This window comes from Alexandromys fortis, unplaced genomic scaffold, assembly GCF_014885135.2.
Source record: "Alexandromys fortis isolate MF-2015 unplaced genomic scaffold, M_Fortis_MF-2015_v1.1 scaffold_159, whole genome shotgun sequence".
NCBI lineage: Eukaryota > Metazoa > Chordata > Mammalia > Rodentia > Cricetidae > Alexandromys > Alexandromys fortis.
In genome coordinates this window covers 1918923-1936965 of record NW_026068031.1, presented here as the reverse complement: position 1 = coordinate 1936965, position 18043 = coordinate 1918923, and the positions used below count along the sequence as shown (strand labels likewise).

The 18043-nt window shown below is 46.1% G+C and overlaps 1 protein-coding gene across 2 annotated transcripts in view; it reads left to right on the top strand.

The window, feature by feature from the left end:
- The first annotated feature begins 4152 nt into the window (after positions 1-4152).
- Positions 4153-18043, top strand: part of Zfyve1 (zinc finger FYVE-type containing 1) — a 61805-nt gene continuing 47914 nt past the window's right edge. The window contains exons 1-2 of one of the 2 annotated variants that reach the window (XR_007595758.1): positions 4153-4363; positions 6284-7213. Coding sequence is in view for 1 of the 2 variants with exons in the window: in XM_050164532.1 (XP_050020489.1) it covers positions 6731-7213 (483 nt within the window). In the remaining variant the exon portion in view is untranslated. The remainder of the gene's footprint in view (positions 4364-6283; positions 7214-18043) is intronic. The other variant, XM_050164532.1, reaches the window with a different exon arrangement.

The following is an 18043-nucleotide window of genomic DNA, read 5'->3' as shown; positions in this document are numbered from 1 at the left end:
GGGGAGGGGAAGGGAAGGGTTGTTGGAGGTAATAAAACGGCTGGAAGTTGGGTCCAGCTGGAGAAAGTGGATTACTAGAGGCATACTTTGAAGCACACATCTTGGCTTGGCTTTGCCCTCTCTCTACTTTCTGCTTGCCATGAGGCAAGCAACTCTACTTCACCTCGCCACAGACATATAGTTATGGAACCAGATGACCATAGAATGAAACCAGAAGTCAAAGTAAATCTTTCCCCTCTTTTTTCCCCTGAACTCTATTATCACAGCAGCAACACTAACATAAGTGTATTTTTTTTGTTTGGTTTTTGGTTTTTAGTTTTTCCAGACAGGGTTTCTCTGTGTAACATGCCTGGCTGTCCTGGAACTCACTCTGTAGACCAGGCTGGTCTTGAACTCACTGAGATCTGCCTGTCTCTGCCTCCCAAGTGCTGGGACTTAAAGGTGTATGCCACCGCCGCCTGGCACAAGTTGCTAGCAAATTCTCTGAAGAAGGAAACTAAGGTCTAGAGAAGTGGCCCAGTAGTTAAGAGCACAGCTCTTGTAGAGGTCCTAGGTTCGGGTTCCAGCATCAGCCTTGCAGAGCTCTCAGCCCCCTGTAACTCCATCTCCAAGGCGTCCAGTGCTCTCTTCTGACTTCTGCCGAGCACCTACGCTTAGCTGTGTGTGTATTCCCCACAGATATACTGGCATACACATAATTTAAAATAAGGCAGATTTTAGAGGGAAAGCAAGAGGAAACTAAGCAGGGGACAGAGGCACACACCTGTAATCCCAGCGCTTGGGGACGAAAGGTAGGAGGACAGGGATGTCAAGGCTTACCTAGGCCATCAGCTCAACTCAAGACCAGTTGGGACTACAGGAGATCTTGTCTCAAGAAGGAAGGAAGGACAGAAGGCAGCTACTTTGTCTAATTTGCTCTTGGAGATTCTGATGCCAGGGCTGAGGCACTAACTCAGTTTCTTTGACTTTCCAATACTCACTGAAGACCAATGGCTTTTTTTCAGAAAGCTTCTGGGCCTTCAGTGCCAGACTGGAACTACTGAGGATTGGACCTCATGGATCGAGCAACTCCTGAGTTCTCAGTCTCTTCAATGTAAAGAGAGTCATTGTTGTACTACCTAGAGCAGTGGTTCTTAACCTGTGGTTTGTGACACCTTTGGGGGTTGAATGACCTGTCACAGGGGTCACCTACACTATCAGAAAACACAGATATTTACATTATAATCCATAACACTAGCAAAATTGAAGTTATGAAGTAGCAATGAAAATTATTTTATGGTTGTAGGTCGCTACAACATGAGGAGCTGTATCAAAGGGTCACAGCATTAAGAAGGGTGGGTATATTATGTAAACCAATTGTACTGAATAGTTTTTTTGTCAACTTGACACAAGCTAGAGATAATACCTCCAAAAGATCCCTTTGTAAGACATTTTCTTAGTTGGTGATTGATAGGGGAAGGCCCAGCCCATGGTGCATGGTTCCATCCCTGGGCTGGTGTCCTGGGTTCTATAAGAAAGCAGACTGAGCAAACCATGAGGAACAAGCCAGAAAGCAGCAACCCTCCATGGCCTTTGCATCAGTTCCTGCCTTCAGATTCCAGCCCTGCTTGAGTTCCTGTCCTGGCTTCCTTTAAAGGTAGACTATGATCTAGAAGTATAAACCAAATAAGCCTTTTCATCCCCAACTTTTTTTTTTTTTCAAGACAGGTTTCTCTGAATAACAGCTCAGCTCTGGCTGTCCTGGAACTCTCTTTGTAGACTACACTGGCCTTAAACTCACGGAGATCTGCCTACCTTTGCCTCCCAAGTGCTGGAATTAAAGGTGTGTGTTACCACTGCCTGGCTCAAACTTGCTTTTTGGTCAAAGTGTTTCATCACAGCAATAGAAACTCTAAGACATCAATCTAATAAGTCTCATTTAAATAAATATGCTTGGGGGCATTGAGACAGGGTTTCTCTGTGTAGTCCTGGCTGTCCTGGAACTTGTGTATGTCAGGAAAGCATTCTCTATTGAGTTACATACACAGACCAATATCTTCATTTAATAAGCAGGGTTATGAAAGAATCTGGCAAAGGTACAGGTATGCACAGAGGCAATCCCAGGAATAAAACCTTTCATGCCAAACAATCTCAGGCTTGTTTAAAACTTATTATCTTAACTTCTTTGCTAAAATCCTGTCTTTCCTCTCCCCACACCACCTTATTTAGTTATTTTTTTTATGATATTCAACAGCTGGTGCTCTTTATGATGCACACGGTGCTCTGCCTGCGTGTTTGCCTGCACACCAGAAGAGGGCTCCAGATCTCATTACAGATGGTTGTGAGCCACCATGTGGTTGCTGGGAATTGAACTCAGGACCTCTGGAAGAGCAGCCAGTGCTCTTAACCGCTAAGGCATCTCTCCAGCCCTTGTTTTTGTTTTTTGAGACAGGGTTTCTTTGTGTAACAGCCCTGGCTGTCTTGGCACTTACTACGTAGAACAGGCTGGCCTTGAATTCACAGAGATTCACCTGCCTCTGTCGCCAGAGTTCTGGGATTAAGGGCATGAGCCACCACTTGGGTAAACATTTAATCTTTAGGGCACTCTAGATAGCTTAGCTGCCTGCCCCCCAGGTGGTCCACTGTGGAGAGATCATTTTGGGCAATATCACCCTTCTGCACGGCTTGTAGGACCCAGCCGTGACAAGACAGAGGCCAGAGTCTGAGTTTCAGTAGTTTACCCTAAGGCCATACCTGGTTCCAAGAAAGACCACAAACTGGGACCACCCAGGCACCACCCAGGAACAGACAATGCAAAGGAAATTCCTAAAGTTCTAATCATTGTAGATAGGACCTGCCAGCACACACCCATTGCTTTTCACTGGGACACACCTAGGCAAATGTCAGCCAATTAGGGGTCCTGAACATTAGAAATCCCTCACCCCAACCTTTGCTGTTATAAAAACCCAACACCAACTGAGCTCAGGGCTCTCCGATCAAGGAGAGTCCAAGTTCACCAATTTCTGTAAAAGTAAAGGCTCTTTGCTTTTACATACAGGAATCCCTCTCCTTTTTGAGGGACACCGTGATCTGGGCATAACAAGCTCATTCACTATTTTGTAGATTAACTACTGATCTAAACACGTCCTTTGAATCTGAAGGTGAAAGAGTGTCCTGCTTAAGGCAGAGACTGAGGTCTTATCCAGTGTTGTCAATAATTTGCTGTGTACTTTGGCAAGTAACTTAACCTTAGTTTTCTCTCTCAGGTTAACCATTATCGAGATAAAATCATACAACGTTAAAACTTCCCGAACCTTAGAAATTACACAGCGAAATTCCTTTATTTTATGAAGAGATTGAGTGATTCACGCGAACCACCTATGTAGTTAGCTTTCTTAGGTGTTACAGACCAGTATCTTTTTCATGCATCGTGTTTTCTCTCACTGTTGTCGCAAGAAATAGATGAGAAAAAAGTGAAAGTACTAAACAAATATAAAGCTATTTTTAAAAAGTCAGATAATAGTGTTAACATTAGCAGGCACTGGAATCTTAATGTTTACTGGAAGGTGTGCCCCAGCTATCTTGCACAATTTATTTATTCATTTTTTTATCTTGCACAATTTAAAAATTAAAATTTATGAAGTCTATGTAGGGAAAAAGACAGAAAAAGAGTAGACAGGAACAAATTACAGTGGGTTTGTTAAATACCTTTGAAGGAAAAACAAAATACCCTCAATTATACCAATATCCTCTCAATGTTTACTAGTCTTTTCCCACTTTAAGCATTTCTGAAGGAAATATGTACACTAATAATATACCGCTCCACTTCTCGCTTACATAAACATTACATTATTTATCGAATTTACAGAACTTCTTTCCAGGCTACTGCACTAAACAACGGGCTGCTACTTGGAAGGAAAAAAAAAAAAAAACCCACAGTCGCAGCGGAGACTCCAAGTCCCGAAACGCTCGTCGGCCTAGCTGCACCGCCTGTTCGCAAGGGCGACATTTCCACCTGGGAGTTGTAGTCATCTGGAGCCCGTATTTCTGGACTGTGGGACGGAGGGACGCAACTAGAAAACTACAGCTCCCAAGAAGCCACGCGCGCCCTTCCCGCCCCGCAGCCCGCCTTACTCCGCCCCTCGGCTGCTCCTCCCTGGCTGGGCTGCGCTGCTCATGCCTTCCTGTTGGTCAGAGCTGGGAGAAGTTCACTCTGATCAGCTGATTCCAACTGACAACAAGAGAGGAGGAAGCCTGGGAGGCAGCAGAGGAGGAGGGGGCGGAGATGTTGCTGAGGATGGATCTGTCGGGGCCCTAGAGCAGCCTAGGTCCCGTCGGTAACCCGCGTCTCCCACATCGCCTTGCCGCGGCCAAGCTGCTCCGGGTGGGCTCTGCGGGCCACGACGGGCACAACGGGCAGGGCGGGGGCAGCTCGGCCCAGCCCCGAGCGAGCGCTAGTCCCGGGGCTCTGGTCGCTCCTAGGAGGAAGGGGGGACGGGTGCGGCTCGGGTGGGGGTGGGGTGGCATAAACAATGGATTCGGCTCCGGGACGTGCGGGTGTGGGAGAGATTTGGGGGGCATTCTTTGTTCTTCGGCTCCGCTGCCACCCCTCGGGTTGTGGTGGCGGTGTCCGAGAACAAGGTGGTCGAGGAACCCGGGATTGGAGAGAGGCGTCAAGGTGGGGGGCGCAAGGGGGCAGATTTGTTTGCTTGGCCTGGTGTAGGGGTCAGGTATTCTGAAGGTTGATTTTTCTGTTTTTCTCAGTAGTGACAAGTTTTGATTTTTGTTTCCCTTTTGGGGAGCTGGCTGGGCACGTCTGAGGTTAGGGTGTAAATAAGGTCCCCTGGTTACTCCGTTGCCTTCCTTGTTTATCTGAAGATCAGATGGATAGATTACTGTAAGGGAGGAGTGACTATCTGAAAGGACTTTACACTTTGTTGTGCTCTTGGAATAGAAGGCAAAGCTAGGGGAAATTAGTGTAATTACATGAAGAAGTAACCCAAACCCCTTTTCTGTCTCCCCACATTTTTTTTTCTTGAAAGTTACTAAGTTTTTGAGTGTCAAGAGAAAATGAGTTGTTCTGACTCACTTATAGGGCTTGACTCTACTGTGCACCAGAGTACAGGAATTCTGCCTCCTGTTGCTCCCAGCTCCCATGCTCTAGACAGAGAAGTAAGAGACAAAAGGAAGCATAGTAGCTGTTTCAGTGTTTGAATGTGAAATTGAGACTATTGTTGCCAACTTTAGAGTCTTTGCTAGGCCTTTACCTGGCCAAAGCCGAAGCAGTCCACTTGTAAGGATAAGTAGGTTTTGTTCAGGTCTTTGAGAGAGGTCTAAAGTTTATTGTTACGATTTTTTTTCTTTACCTTTTTTTTTTTTTTTTTTTTTTTTTTTTTTTTTTTTTTTTTTTTTTTCCGAGACAGGGTTTCTCTGTGGCTTTGGAGCCTGTCCTGGCACTAGCTCTTGTAGACCAGGGTGGTCTCGAACTCACAGAGATCCGCCTACCTTTCTAAAGACTGCCTTCTTGGCTGGGCGGTGGTGGCACATGGGAGGCAGAGGCAGGCAAATCTCTGAGTTTGAGGCCAGCTTAGTCTACAAAGAAAGTTCTAGGACAGCCAGGACTGTTACACAGAGAAACCATGTCTCGACCCCCCCCCCCCAAAAAAAAGACTGCCTTCTCCATTCCTCACTTAAGGAGCAGGTGCAAAGGGCTAGCCTCCCAAAGACTGTTTGTTTAGTGATTTTGAATTAGAATTTAATAAAACAGAGCATTTTGCCAACAACAAAGCTGTAAAATCTTGTAGAGGCTCTGGGCTCAGAAAGTTTTGGTTGTTGATGTATGTTTGCTTCCAGACAGGGTCTTTCTAGATAGCTCTGGACTGGCGCCGCTCTAGGCGGCCTGGGTGGGGGTGGAGTGGTATAAACAATGGTTTACTCTGGAACTCACAGAGATCCACCTGCCTCTACCTCCCAGGTTTAGGTGCCTCTAGGCTGGCTTTTGGCTTTTTGAGATAAGATTTTTGTAGGTAGTTCAGTAGCCTTGGTTCAGCCTTTTGAGTGGTTGGGTTACAGAAGTACCACCATACCTAGCATGGTGATTGTTTTTTTAGAAGGAAGATCCTTAGCCGTCATTTTGAGATGGAATTTCTAGTCCTGGAAATAAGCCACTGTAAGTTTCATAAGCAAGAATGAGTCTCTCAGTGGTTTCGGCCTGGCATTTAGGTGTTTTTTTTTTTTTTGTTCATTTTAAGGTGCACTTCTGCTTTTTTTTCCAAGTGAGTGAAATCCTCTTCCCCTATTCTAGGGAGCCCTTGAAATACTGGCTGGAGGAGGTTCACGTGTGCCAGACAGCTCCTCCCTCCCCACCTTCTTTCATCACTACAACTTTGTGGCTGAGGCCCAGCTGATGAGCCTACTACCTTTGTGAACCCAGCAAGCCTCTCACCGCACATCCAAGACTCAGCCCAGTTCCTTCTGACCACAACTTTCTCTGCACTTTGCAGAGGATGAAACCTTCAAACTCAAGTCGACAGTGCTGCTGAAACAAGAGCCTGGGAGGCAGAGCACTAAAAATTTGGACATTTGTGCGCGTGCAAAAATTCTTAGCCAGACAGGTTTTGTTTTTTAAAAGCGTTCAGAACCCTGTGGAAGCACTAGCCACCTTCAGACTCCAAGCCTTTGTCTTCCTTCATTCCCGGGAGAGTACAGTAGTGAGTGGTCCAGGCAGGGTGGTTTTTAGACAGTCTAAGTTATGAGTGCCCAGGCTTCCCCAGCCGAGAAGGGCCTGAATCCGGGCCTCCTGTGCCAGGAGAGCTATGCCTGCAGCGGGACTGACGAAGCCGTCTTCGAATGTGATGAGTGTTGCAGTTTGCAGTGTCTCCGCTGTGAGGAGGAACTGCACAGGCAGGAGCGCCTTCGAAACCACGAGCGGATAAGACTCAAAGCTGGCCACGTCCCGTACTGTGATCCCTGCAAGGGCCCCAATGGGCATTCTCCAGGTGTGAGGCAGAGGGCAGCCGTGAGGTGCCAGACCTGCAAAATCAACCTGTGTCTGGAATGCCAGAAGAGGACTCATTCGGGAGGTAACAAGCGGAGACACCCCGTTACTGTGTACCATGTCAGTAAGGTCCAGGAACCCCTGGAGGGGGAAGAGATGGATGAGGAGACCAAGAGGAAGAAGATGACAGAGAGGGTTGTGAGCTTCCTCCTGGTCGATGAAAATGAAGAGATTCAGGTAAGCACCCTGCCATTACGGGACTCCCGTTGGTGTATTGATCTCTGGGAGGTTGCTCTGCCAAAGTCCCGGAGTGCTCCTTAGAAGCAGAAAAGCCAAGGCCTCAGAGCCTCCAATTGCCTGGTGTTATCTTTATTTAGTTTTATTGTTGCTGTTGTTTGTTTTGAGGAATTTCACTCCGTAGCTCAGCTGGCCTGGAATTCCCAGCAGTCCTCCTGCCTCAGCTTCCTGAGTGCTAGGACTGTAGGTGTGAGCTGCTATGCCTGGCTTACCTTTTGGTTTCTTGAGAGAGTCTTGCTGGGTAGTCCAGGCTGGCCTTGATCCTCCTACCTCAGCCTCCTGAGGTGCCGATACTGGAGTGAGCTGTAGTCATTTACCATCGGGATAATTCATTTTCCTTTCCCCTTAGCCTGCGTTTCCTCATCTGCGGCAGCAGCGGCTGTGAAGTGACTGAGGCTGTGCAGGCTGTCGCTGACCAGCGCTGTTAGTAGTAGCAGGAAGAGCATCTTAGAACAGGGGTCTGCAGGAGAGCACTCAGAAAACCAAGAACAATGCAACAGATAAGGGGCTGTGTACCCTCAGTAGTGAGGGAAGTGTCATCCCCCCCCCCCCCACGGGGTTTTTCTGTGTAATAGCACTAGCTGTCCTGGAACTCGCTCTGTTTACCAGGCTGGCCCTGACCTCACAGAGATCTGCCTGCCTCTGCATCCCATGCAGGGATTAAAAGTGTGTGCCACCACTGCCCAGCAAAGGAAATTTTTTTTTTTTTTACAAAGACAATATTCTTTCAATGGCCTCTTGGCTTTCTTAAGCTTCTTAGTCCGTTGTCTGTTGCTACAGCAAACTACATGAATCTGGGTAACTTACTTACGAGGAATAAAAGTTCCTTTTGCTCACAGGACTGGAGGCTGGGAAGTTTCGGGAATATATAAGCGTCTGGGGGCTTTATGGTGTGGCAGAGGGGATGTCAGGGGCCTGCTCAAGTGTCATTACTCAATAGATCACCTCTCCCATCACAGGGCTCCAGCTTTATGACCTTATATCAGTTACTTGTAGGGTCCACCTCTAGAACATCAGCATATAAAAACCACGAGGATTAAGTTTGGGTGGGGCAGGACTGGTTGTTGGTTTAGAGCAGTGGATTGTTCTTGCAGATGACCGAAGTTCAGTTGCCAGCACTCCTGTTAGGAGCCCTTCAGCTACCTGTAGTTCCAGTCCTGGGGATCCAGTGCCCTCTTTGGTCCTCCAGTAACACCATGTGCACAAACCTCTACTACACATGAGCATACGTCATTTACAAAGTAGTTTCAGAGGAATATTCCAACCATGGTGACTTTTAATGTGTAGAAGCCAGTGAGAGTGAGGTCTTCCAGAATGCCTCAAAAGTCTTTGGTTGTTCCCACGTGGTGGGAGGATTGCCAAGGATAGGAGATGTAAAATAGTAAGTTCAAAGGGAGGGAGGTGGTCATGACCTGCGACCATCAGGAGTAGATAATGTTTTTTGTTTCTTTTTTGGTTTTTATTTTTTGGAGACAAGGTCTCTTTATGTAGTCCTGGCTGTCCTAGAATCCCCAGTCAGTAGACAAAGATCTACCTGCCTCTGCCTCCCAAGTGCTGGGATTAAAGGCCTGTACTGCCTTGCTTTGTTAGGGAAATGTTATTTATTTCTTTATTTACTTGAGTTGGCTTTTTTGTTTGTTTGTTTTTTCGAGATAGGATTTCTCTGTTGCTTTGGAGCCTGTCCTGGAACTGACTCTATAGACCAGGCTGGCCTCGAACTCACAGAGATCCTCCTGCCCCTGTGTCCCGAGTGCTGGGATTAAAGGTGTGCGCCACCACCGCCCAGCTGTCAGGAAAATTTTTAAGAGTTGATTCTCTCCTATGTGTTTCTCTAGGATTGAACTTAGTGTTGGTAGCAACAAGCTTCTCACTGGATAAGCCATCTTGATTGAGGCAGGCCCTTTCGGTGTTGACGTTCACATGCTAGCTAGTGCTCATAGGCTGTGCAGCCACAGCAAGTTATTCCAGCTCCACCATCTCAGCTTCATAGAACTGTTGAGGATTCAGAAATTAGGGGTGGAAAAGACATGTCATAGGGCCTGGAACCTCATGTCCAGTATCAGTTTGTTGTTGCAGTATCCCTGTGGTATTTGTGGCCCACTGACTTAGTACCTGTGGTGATGACTCAGACCCCAGTGAGGGGAAAACCAATATAAGTCGCCATTAGCAAGACCTCCCAATTGTCCACTAAGTATGTTTTACCTCTGCCTTTTTCCTATGTGGATAAGCTGATGGAAATGAATTACGTCATGATTCCTATTGGCTTCCACTCTTGCGCTGGTGCTGGATACTTGGCTAACACAGACGTCCCTTTATTGGTTTGAGAGGAACTAACAGAGTTATGGAAGAATGACCCAGATCCCACTCTGCCTCCCTTGTCAGCAGTAATGTCTTCATTATGGATTATGCTCTAATTGGGCAGCATTGTGGACTGAATATTTTCTAAGTGGAGCAGTTGGGTTTGGGTGGCTCTTGCTTGTTCTGGTATGATGTCAGCCTCTCAAAGCCCCAGTTCATGCTATTGACACTTTTCTAAAGGGAGAGGAAGATTTTTTTTTTTTTTTTTTTTTTTTTTTTTGGTTTTTCGAGACAGGGTTTCTCTGTGGTTTTGGAGCCTGTCCTGGAACTAACTCTTGTAGANTTTTTGGTTTTTCGAGACAGGGTTTCTCTGTGGTTTTGGAGCCTGTCCTGGAACTAACTCTTGTAGACCAGGCTGGTCTCGAACTCACAGAGATCCACCTGCCTCTGCCTCCCGAGTGCTGGGATTAAAGGCATGCGCCACCACCGCCAGGCGGAGAGGAAGATTTTTGAGGAACCAGTAATTTTGTTTCATGAATGAAAAGCTGTGCTCTACTTAAAATTAAGGTCCATGCTCATTATAAACTAACATTTTCCCCACCCTTTGTGTGAGGGTGAGACAGGGTTTCTCTGTGGTTTTGGAGCCTGTCCCGGAACTAACTCTTGTAGACCAGGCTGGCCTCAAACTCCTAGAGATCTACCTACCTCTGCCTCCAGAGTGCTGGGATTAAACGCGTGCGCCACCACCGCCCGGCTGGATATGTCTTTTTGCCTGCTGAAGCTAGAGGCTGAGCTTCAGCAGTTCTTGGAGACAGGGACACTCGCTGAACAGAGAGCTTGCTGTTGAAGCTAGACTGTCTGGCCTGAAAGCCCTTGGGATCCTCCTCCCTCTGTTTCCACCTTTAGCCAAACCATATGCCAGCACTAGGGTTGCTATCCCTGTACCTGTATCATCTTCATCTCCTCCTCCTCCTCTTCTTTTTGGAGACTTTTTAAAGACATTATCTTTGCAATAGAGGATGACCTTAATTTTTCCTCCTATTGAGACAGGGTTTCACAGGCCCTGGATATCCTGTGATTTAAAGCCAGCAAACCTGACTTGGTCTTGAGTTATGATCCCTTTTGACACTACCTTGTTTTTGTTTATTTGTTTGCTTTTTGAAACAGGGTTTTCTAGCTGTCCTGAAACTACCTCTTGTAGACCAGGCTGGCCTCGAACTCAGAGATCCGCCTGCCTCTGCCTCTCAAGTGCTGGAATTAAAGGCATGTGCCACCACTGCCCAGTTTTGATACCACCTCCTTATTGCTGGGATTGCAGATTGTACCAACATGCGTGGTTGATGTGGCAGGGGATCGAACCTAGGGCTTACTTCATCATACTTGGCCAGCACTTGACCAACAGAACTCCATTTCCAGCACAGTCCAGTCAATCTGTCTGTCCATGAGTTTACGTCTATCTTGTTTTCTTAAAGTATTTTTTTCCCAAAACAGATTGGGGAAAAAAAAACCAACTCAGTATCATCACTTTCAAATAACCTGATTTTTTTTTTTTTAATGTGTGTGAACCAGTATCTTTATTTAGGGGTACTTAAAGGAGCATGGGCAGTTTACCAGTGGCTACACCCCTGAAGAAAATATCTTCCCTTCCCTAGAAACTATTAAATGCCTAGAGCTCCCCAGGAAGGCATATTTATTTTTTTATAAAAATTATTTTTATTTATGTGTGTGTATGTGCTTGTCTTGAGTTCATGTGTGCCACTTGTGTGCAGTGCCAGGGAAGGCCAGAAGAGTGTGTTGGAGGGAACGGACAGTTGTGAACCACCTGATGTGGCGGCAGGGAAGCAATCTCTGGTTCTCTGCAGGAATGGTGTATGCCCTTAACCTCTGAGTCACCTCTCCAGCCCCCTCTTAGAGTTTGTGGCAGGGTCTCACTGTGTACCTGGTGCCCTGTCTTCCTCCCTCCCTCCCTTCCTTCCTTCCTTCCTTCCTTCCTTCCTTCCTTCCTTCCTTCCTTTCTTTCTTTCTTTCTTTCGCATCTTGATGTTCATTTTTTTTTATGCATCTCTTTCTTTCTTTTTTGAGGCCGTTTCTCTATACAGCCCCTGCTTGTTGAAATAAGAGCGGCAGGGCTGCGTCCCCAGCACCCCGGCCGCCTGCTAGCTCATGCCCGAAATAACAACACACAAATTGTATTCTTTTAAACACTGCTTGCCCATTATATCTAGCCTCTTCTCGGCTAACTCTTGCACCTGGACTAGCCCATTTCTAATAATGTGTGTAAGCACCCCAAGGTGTGCTTATCGGGAAGATTCTAGCCTATGTCCATCCTGAGTCGGAGCTTCATTGCGTGTGTCTCTGAGAGCAGAGCTATCTCNTGAGTCGGAGCTTCATTGCGTGTGTCTCTGAGAGCAGAGCTATCTCGCGTCTGTCTGAGGAGTCTTACCTCACTTCCTCTTCCTCCTGTTTACTCCTCCCACCTATGTTTTAACCTATCAGGGCAAGCAGTTTCTTTATTTAATTAACCAATGAAATCAACAGATTGATATGACACTCCCACATCACCTGCTGTCCTGGAACTCGCTCTGTAGAGCTCTGCCTGCCTCCACCTTCTGAAGGTTGGGATTCAAGGTGTTCGAGACCACAAAATAGTCCCTGATTTTTAGCAAGGGATGAAGAAGATAGAAAGAATTGTAATGAGATGAATCCAGCTCCCTGTGTTGGGAAACAAAAAATTGTATGATAACAAATGTAGCCTATGAATTTAGCTAGTGTATGCTTGTTTATCTGATGTGTGCGAGTGCTCTCTCTGCAGCATGTACACCTTTATGCCAGAAGGGAGCATCAGGTCCCACTTACAGATGGTTGTGAGCCACCATGTGGTTGCTGGGAATTGAACTCAGGACCTTTGGAAGAGCAGACAATCCTCTTAATCACTGAGCCATCTCTCCAACCCTTGACTTCATTTTTTTAGACAGGCTAGGGAGATGGTTCAGTAGGCAAAGATGCTTGTTGCCAGGAGAGAACAGCCTTGGAATACTTTTCCTCTGATTGCCACATGTGCTCTGTGTCCATTCATGCAGTCTTACACAGAAATAAATAAAAATTAAAAAAACAGTTATTGTCTTATTATGTAGCCTATGGTCTTGAACTCCAGGAGAACAGAGAAGCATGCTGCCCAGAACTCTCTCAGCTTCATGCTGACTGACCACCGACTGAGACTCAGAGGGCCCGGGGATTTGTTTTCTGAGGAGACCCTGTGGTTCATGGGGGAAAGAGAGGCTAATGGCATCTGGGTGTGCCAGGCCCTCCTTGAGTTAGAAGCATCCATAGGCTACTGGGGACCCCCAAGTCTTCTGCCTCTGCCTTTGCCTGGCTGTGGCCTACCTCACTGAGACTGGTCCTTTAAGACCCAACACACTGCTTGGCTGTCTCACTTGTTTACGGTCCCAGAATAGCGCTGCTCAAAATACTGGGACTTGTCTTTTTCTTTCTTTCTTTTTTAAATTGGCCAAAAGAGACCTCATTTTAGTAGTCCTCAAAAATGGAAAAGAGCAGAGGATGTTTTCTCACCGACTGACTGGGCAGGTCTGCCGCATTTCTGTTTTCGTGTCATGTGCTGTGGGCCTGCTTCACGCTGTGCTCTGGCTCCTGGTCTAGGCAGCTTCTCAGGCTCTGCTCCTTCTGGGCCCTCTCTGGGGGCCGGCTTGTTTAAGTCCCCAAGACTTAGATTTTGGACAGTAGGTCATTAGCCAGAGGAATCCTAATTTTCTACATTGTTGAACTTTTTTTCCCATTCTTATTTTTAATGGTCAGACAGAAAGTAAGAACTGACTTTGGTACATTGGCAAATTCTGGTTAGAACATAGATGCCTTTTGCCATTAGTTTCTTAGGTGCAGTGCCAAGAAGATAAAACACAAAAACTCTCTGCCACTGTCAAAATAATAAGCAATAATTGCATGAATGGTAGTACCCCCCCCCCTTTACTCACAGAGAGCAAAAGCCCCTTTGTTTAGTGATGGTGGTGGGCTGGACTGCCCCTAACGGATCCCTGGGAAACAGCATTGGAGAGGGCTGGGACAGACAGAAAGATGAAAGACCTGTGTGTGCCTTCACTCTGCTCAGGGTCTTGGGAGTGTCCTCAGTTCTGGGCTCCTTCTAGTGTGACTGACTCCTGGTTTTTAGCCTAGGAGATTATTTTGTTTAGTACAAGGCTGTTTAAAATTTGACCAACACAATCAAAAATCACAGTGGGTCAGCTTTTTAAGGAATCCGTCTTTAGCTGTTCTAATTTACCTCCACTTTGTGTGTTCTCCCCACCCTCCGCCCCTCTTCCTTGTCTGTCAGTTTTGAAGTGATCTTTTTTAAATTGGGCAAGTGCTTTTCTTTTGAGCCAGGATTACTATAGAAGGCAGGTTTCTTCGTAAACTGACTTTGCGCCTTTTCTCTGGGGATGTGTCTGCTGGCTGGGCCACTCCTGGGGCTTTCCTGAGGCTGTGTAGCTCTGGTGGCTGGACTGTGTGGGGCACCTAGCCTGCTTTGGAAGGAGCACCTAGGAGCAGCTCAAGGATTGAGCACAACTGACTGGTAATGAGAGATTAGCGGGATCTAGTGGTGGGGAGACCATGACAAAGGGAAGGGACTCAAGTGTGTAGAATGTTCCAGGCAAGAACACTTAGAAACGTCTCTGGGAAAGGATACAGAACGACTTTCTGAGGCAGGAATGCGTGATGCTTCCTTGAAATTTGTTTCCTTCCTCCCATCACCCCTCCTAGGTAGAATTTTGTGTAGTCCAGGCTGGTCTTGAACTCAGTTGGTAGCTGAGGATGACCCTGAACTTCTGATCCTCATGCTCTACCTTAGAATTGGGATAAGCAGGTTTGCATCTCCCCCGATGTATGCAGTGCTGGAGACCATACCCAAGGCTCCATCAAGCAATCTACTAAGTGAGCTGTATTCCCAGCTCTCAATTTTGCCTTTTTAAAAAATTAAAAACTTAATTACGTACGTGTTTGTGTGCATGACATGTGGTAGGCATGTGTGTCGCTGTCTGAGTGTGGAGGTCAGAGGATAATTTGCACAAGTCCATTCTCTGCTTTAACATGAGGGGCGAGGGCTGGGGGTTGAATTTAGGTCATCAGGCTTGGCAGCGTATGGATTTTCTACATTGAGCTATCTCACCAGCCCCTTGTCCTTTTTTTTTTTTTTTAAAGACAGGTTTTTAACACTGGTTGGCCTGGAACTTGATTTGTAGACCAGGTTGGTCTTTAACTCACAGAGATCCACCTGCCTCTGCCTCCCGAGTACTAGGATCAAAAGTGTGTGCTACCATATCTGGCCATCAGTCAAGAGGTTCATTTGATTGATTTGTGGGTCACAGTGGCAGTGGTTGGAATTTTAGGGCAGAGAGTAAGAACCTGACCACTGGCTGGACATCTTTGGAGGATGGTTTGATTTTCTGGTAGCCCTTAGAACTCCCCCCCCCCCCCATTTTCCTGATACTGGATCATTTCTGGTTAAAAAGAACTAACCAGGTTTGGTCCTTTCAGACGCTGCAAGTTCAAATTAAGTGACAACACAGTCCTGAGCAGCTTAGTAGTCAAAGAATACTCTAGAAAACTTTCCGCTTTCTAGTTCAAGCTGTGCTAGCTGGTGACTGTGTCATCCACACAGCTAAACTGTTCTGTATTCTTTTGTAATCTTTTCTTTCAAAGCTCAGACAGACGTCAGTACACTGCCTTGGAATGGAAGTTCTTACTGACTCTGCATCTTAGTGGCTGGGATCATCTTTGTGCAGACTTTTTCTATCCTGTAGTACTGCGGATCAAACCCAGAGCTTTATGCAGGCAAATGCTCTGCCGCTGAGCTACATCCCTACCTCACTCCAAGATGTCCTTACAGTGGAGTCTCACAGTGGCAAGTAAGCCTGGCAGGGCTGATAGAGGCCAGCATCGCTTGGAATGCCCAGTTCTCTGTTGTCCCGAGTAGAGGTTATTTGAGGATTCTATATTTCTTTTTGCACAGCCTTTCTGGTCCTGGTGACCATGGTTTTAATTTAGTTAGTAGGTCACTGTTGTGCCCCTCCTCCGCCTGTGTTTCAGTAAACTCTATTTAGATCTGGATTATTTGGCAGGCAGGCAGACAAGCAAACAACTTTCCACTTTTCCTGCTTGCTTCTTTCCTTTCTCGTTTTCCCTTTTCCTCTCCTTTTCCTCACCTCTTTTCTTTCCTGGTTGTGAATTAAGATTTGAAATCTCCCATTGTTAGGGAAAACAGTTGGTATAACCAAATACAAGTGATTTTAGGTTATGTTTCATTCTTGATTGTTCTTGATTTCTTTTTTCTTCCTTTACTAAAGAAATTTCTCTGTGTGTGCTGTTTATTTATTTATTTATTTATTGATGGGTCTCACCCTGTAGCCCTGGCTGACCTGGGACTTGGTATGTGTACTGTGCTGGTCTTGAACTCTAGGAGTTCTGCCTTGGCAGGTAGAGGTAGGAGGATTGGGAATTTAGGGATTGAGAGCCTGCCTACAAAACAAAACTCAACAAAGAACAGAATCCAACTTCATTAAAACGTGTAGTTTTATGAGTTGACAGATGTATATATCTATGACCACTACAATGAGGACATGAAACATTGTGTTTGAGAGATGCTTGGTGGCTAAGGGCACTTGTTCTTACAGAGGACCTGGGTTTGATTCCCAGCACCCACATAGATCACAGCTAGCTAATTCCAGTTCCAGGGAATCCAGCTCCCTCTTCTGACTGCCTAGGGCACCGAATATGCAAACATGCATATGACATATAGATATACCTGTAAGTAAAGCATTTATACATATAAAATAAATCTTACCAGGCAGTGGTGGTGCACGCCTTTAATCCCAGCATTTAGGAGGCAGAGGCAGGCGGATCTCTGTGAGTTCAAGGCTAGCCTGGTCTACAAGAACTGGTTCCAGGACAGAAAAACCCTGTCTCGAGGGGGAAAAAAAAGACATGAGACATTTCCACCAGCTGGGCAGTGGTGCGCATGCCTTTCATCCCAGCACTCATGAGGCAGAAGGAGGCAGATCTCTGAGTTTGAGGATAGTATGGACTACAGGGTTAGTTCAAGGAAAGCCAGGGCTATACAGAGAAACCCTGTCTCAGAAAAACAAACAAACAAACAAACAAAAAAACAACACACACAATGAAAGAAAGAAAGGAAAAGAAAGATTTCCACCAACTTCAGAGGTTCCCATGTGCCTCTAAGAAGTCTCCGGCAGTCACCAAAAGGCTCTCTGTCACTATGGATTAGAGATCGAATGTCCTAGAGTTTTATGTAAATGACTTACCATACTCCATCTCAATACTAGATAAATTCAGAGTCTGGTCCCTGTGAGGCCTCCTACCACTGATCACATTGATATACCCTGCCATTAAGTTGTCCAGGCTGGCCTTGAACTTAGCGTATTCCTCCCTCACTTTCCTGAGTACCTAGGTCCTGAGTACCTGAGTTCTAGCTGTTATACCCAGCTTACTGTGCTTTTGAGAGTCATCCAGAGTTTTGTATATAATTCACGGTAGTTCATTTTATTGCTGAGTTACATGGGTATACTGTAATTTATTCATTCATTTATTGATGAATATGTTATGAGTATATATATATAATTTGTTTGGAGTCTTTCTGAGTGCTAGTTGTGACCCTGGGACTCCGCTTATACTGACATATTTATATTGGATGGCATTCTTCTTTGTATCGGAATGTAAGCTCCAGGAAATAGCTACCTTAGTTGCTGTTCTCACTGTTGTGATAAATGCCCGACAAACGTGAACTAAGGAAGGCAGGGTTTCTTCAGCCTCAGAGTGCAATGATTTAGTCTTTCTCAGCCTGAAGACAGGAGGGAGGCAGCTGGTCACGTGGTGTCCGTAGTCAGGAAACAGGAATGCTGGCGCTCAGCTGGCCTTTTTAATTTTTATTTAAATCTGAATCCTTTTCCTATTCTCTATTTTCCCTTTTATTCAGTGGAATTCCAGTTCATGGACAGTGTCCCCCATACTCAGGTAGCCCTTCTATCTTTAGTTAGGCTTCTCTGGAAACCCCTTCATGGATGTATCCAGAGGGTGTTTCTCCCTAATGATTCTAGATGGTCAACTTGGCAGTCAAAATAACTAACCATCATAGCCTTAAAAAATAGCCGAATAAATTACATTGCTTCATTCACCTCACAGTAGACGGTTGAGGCCGAAAGAAGTTAACAAGTGTGTCAAGAGTCAGCTGGACTAAACCCTCCATGGTGACAGTGCTCTTTTTTCCCTTAGAGGGAACATGGCATCTAGACATCCAGTGTCGCCTTCATCCATTCATTTAACCACACCCACTGTTGTGCTAGGCGTGTCCTTCCTTCCTTCCTTCCTTCCTTCCTTCCTTCCTTCCTTCCTTCCTCCCTCCCTCCCTCCCTCCCTCCCTCCCTCCCTCCCTCTCTCTCTCTCTTT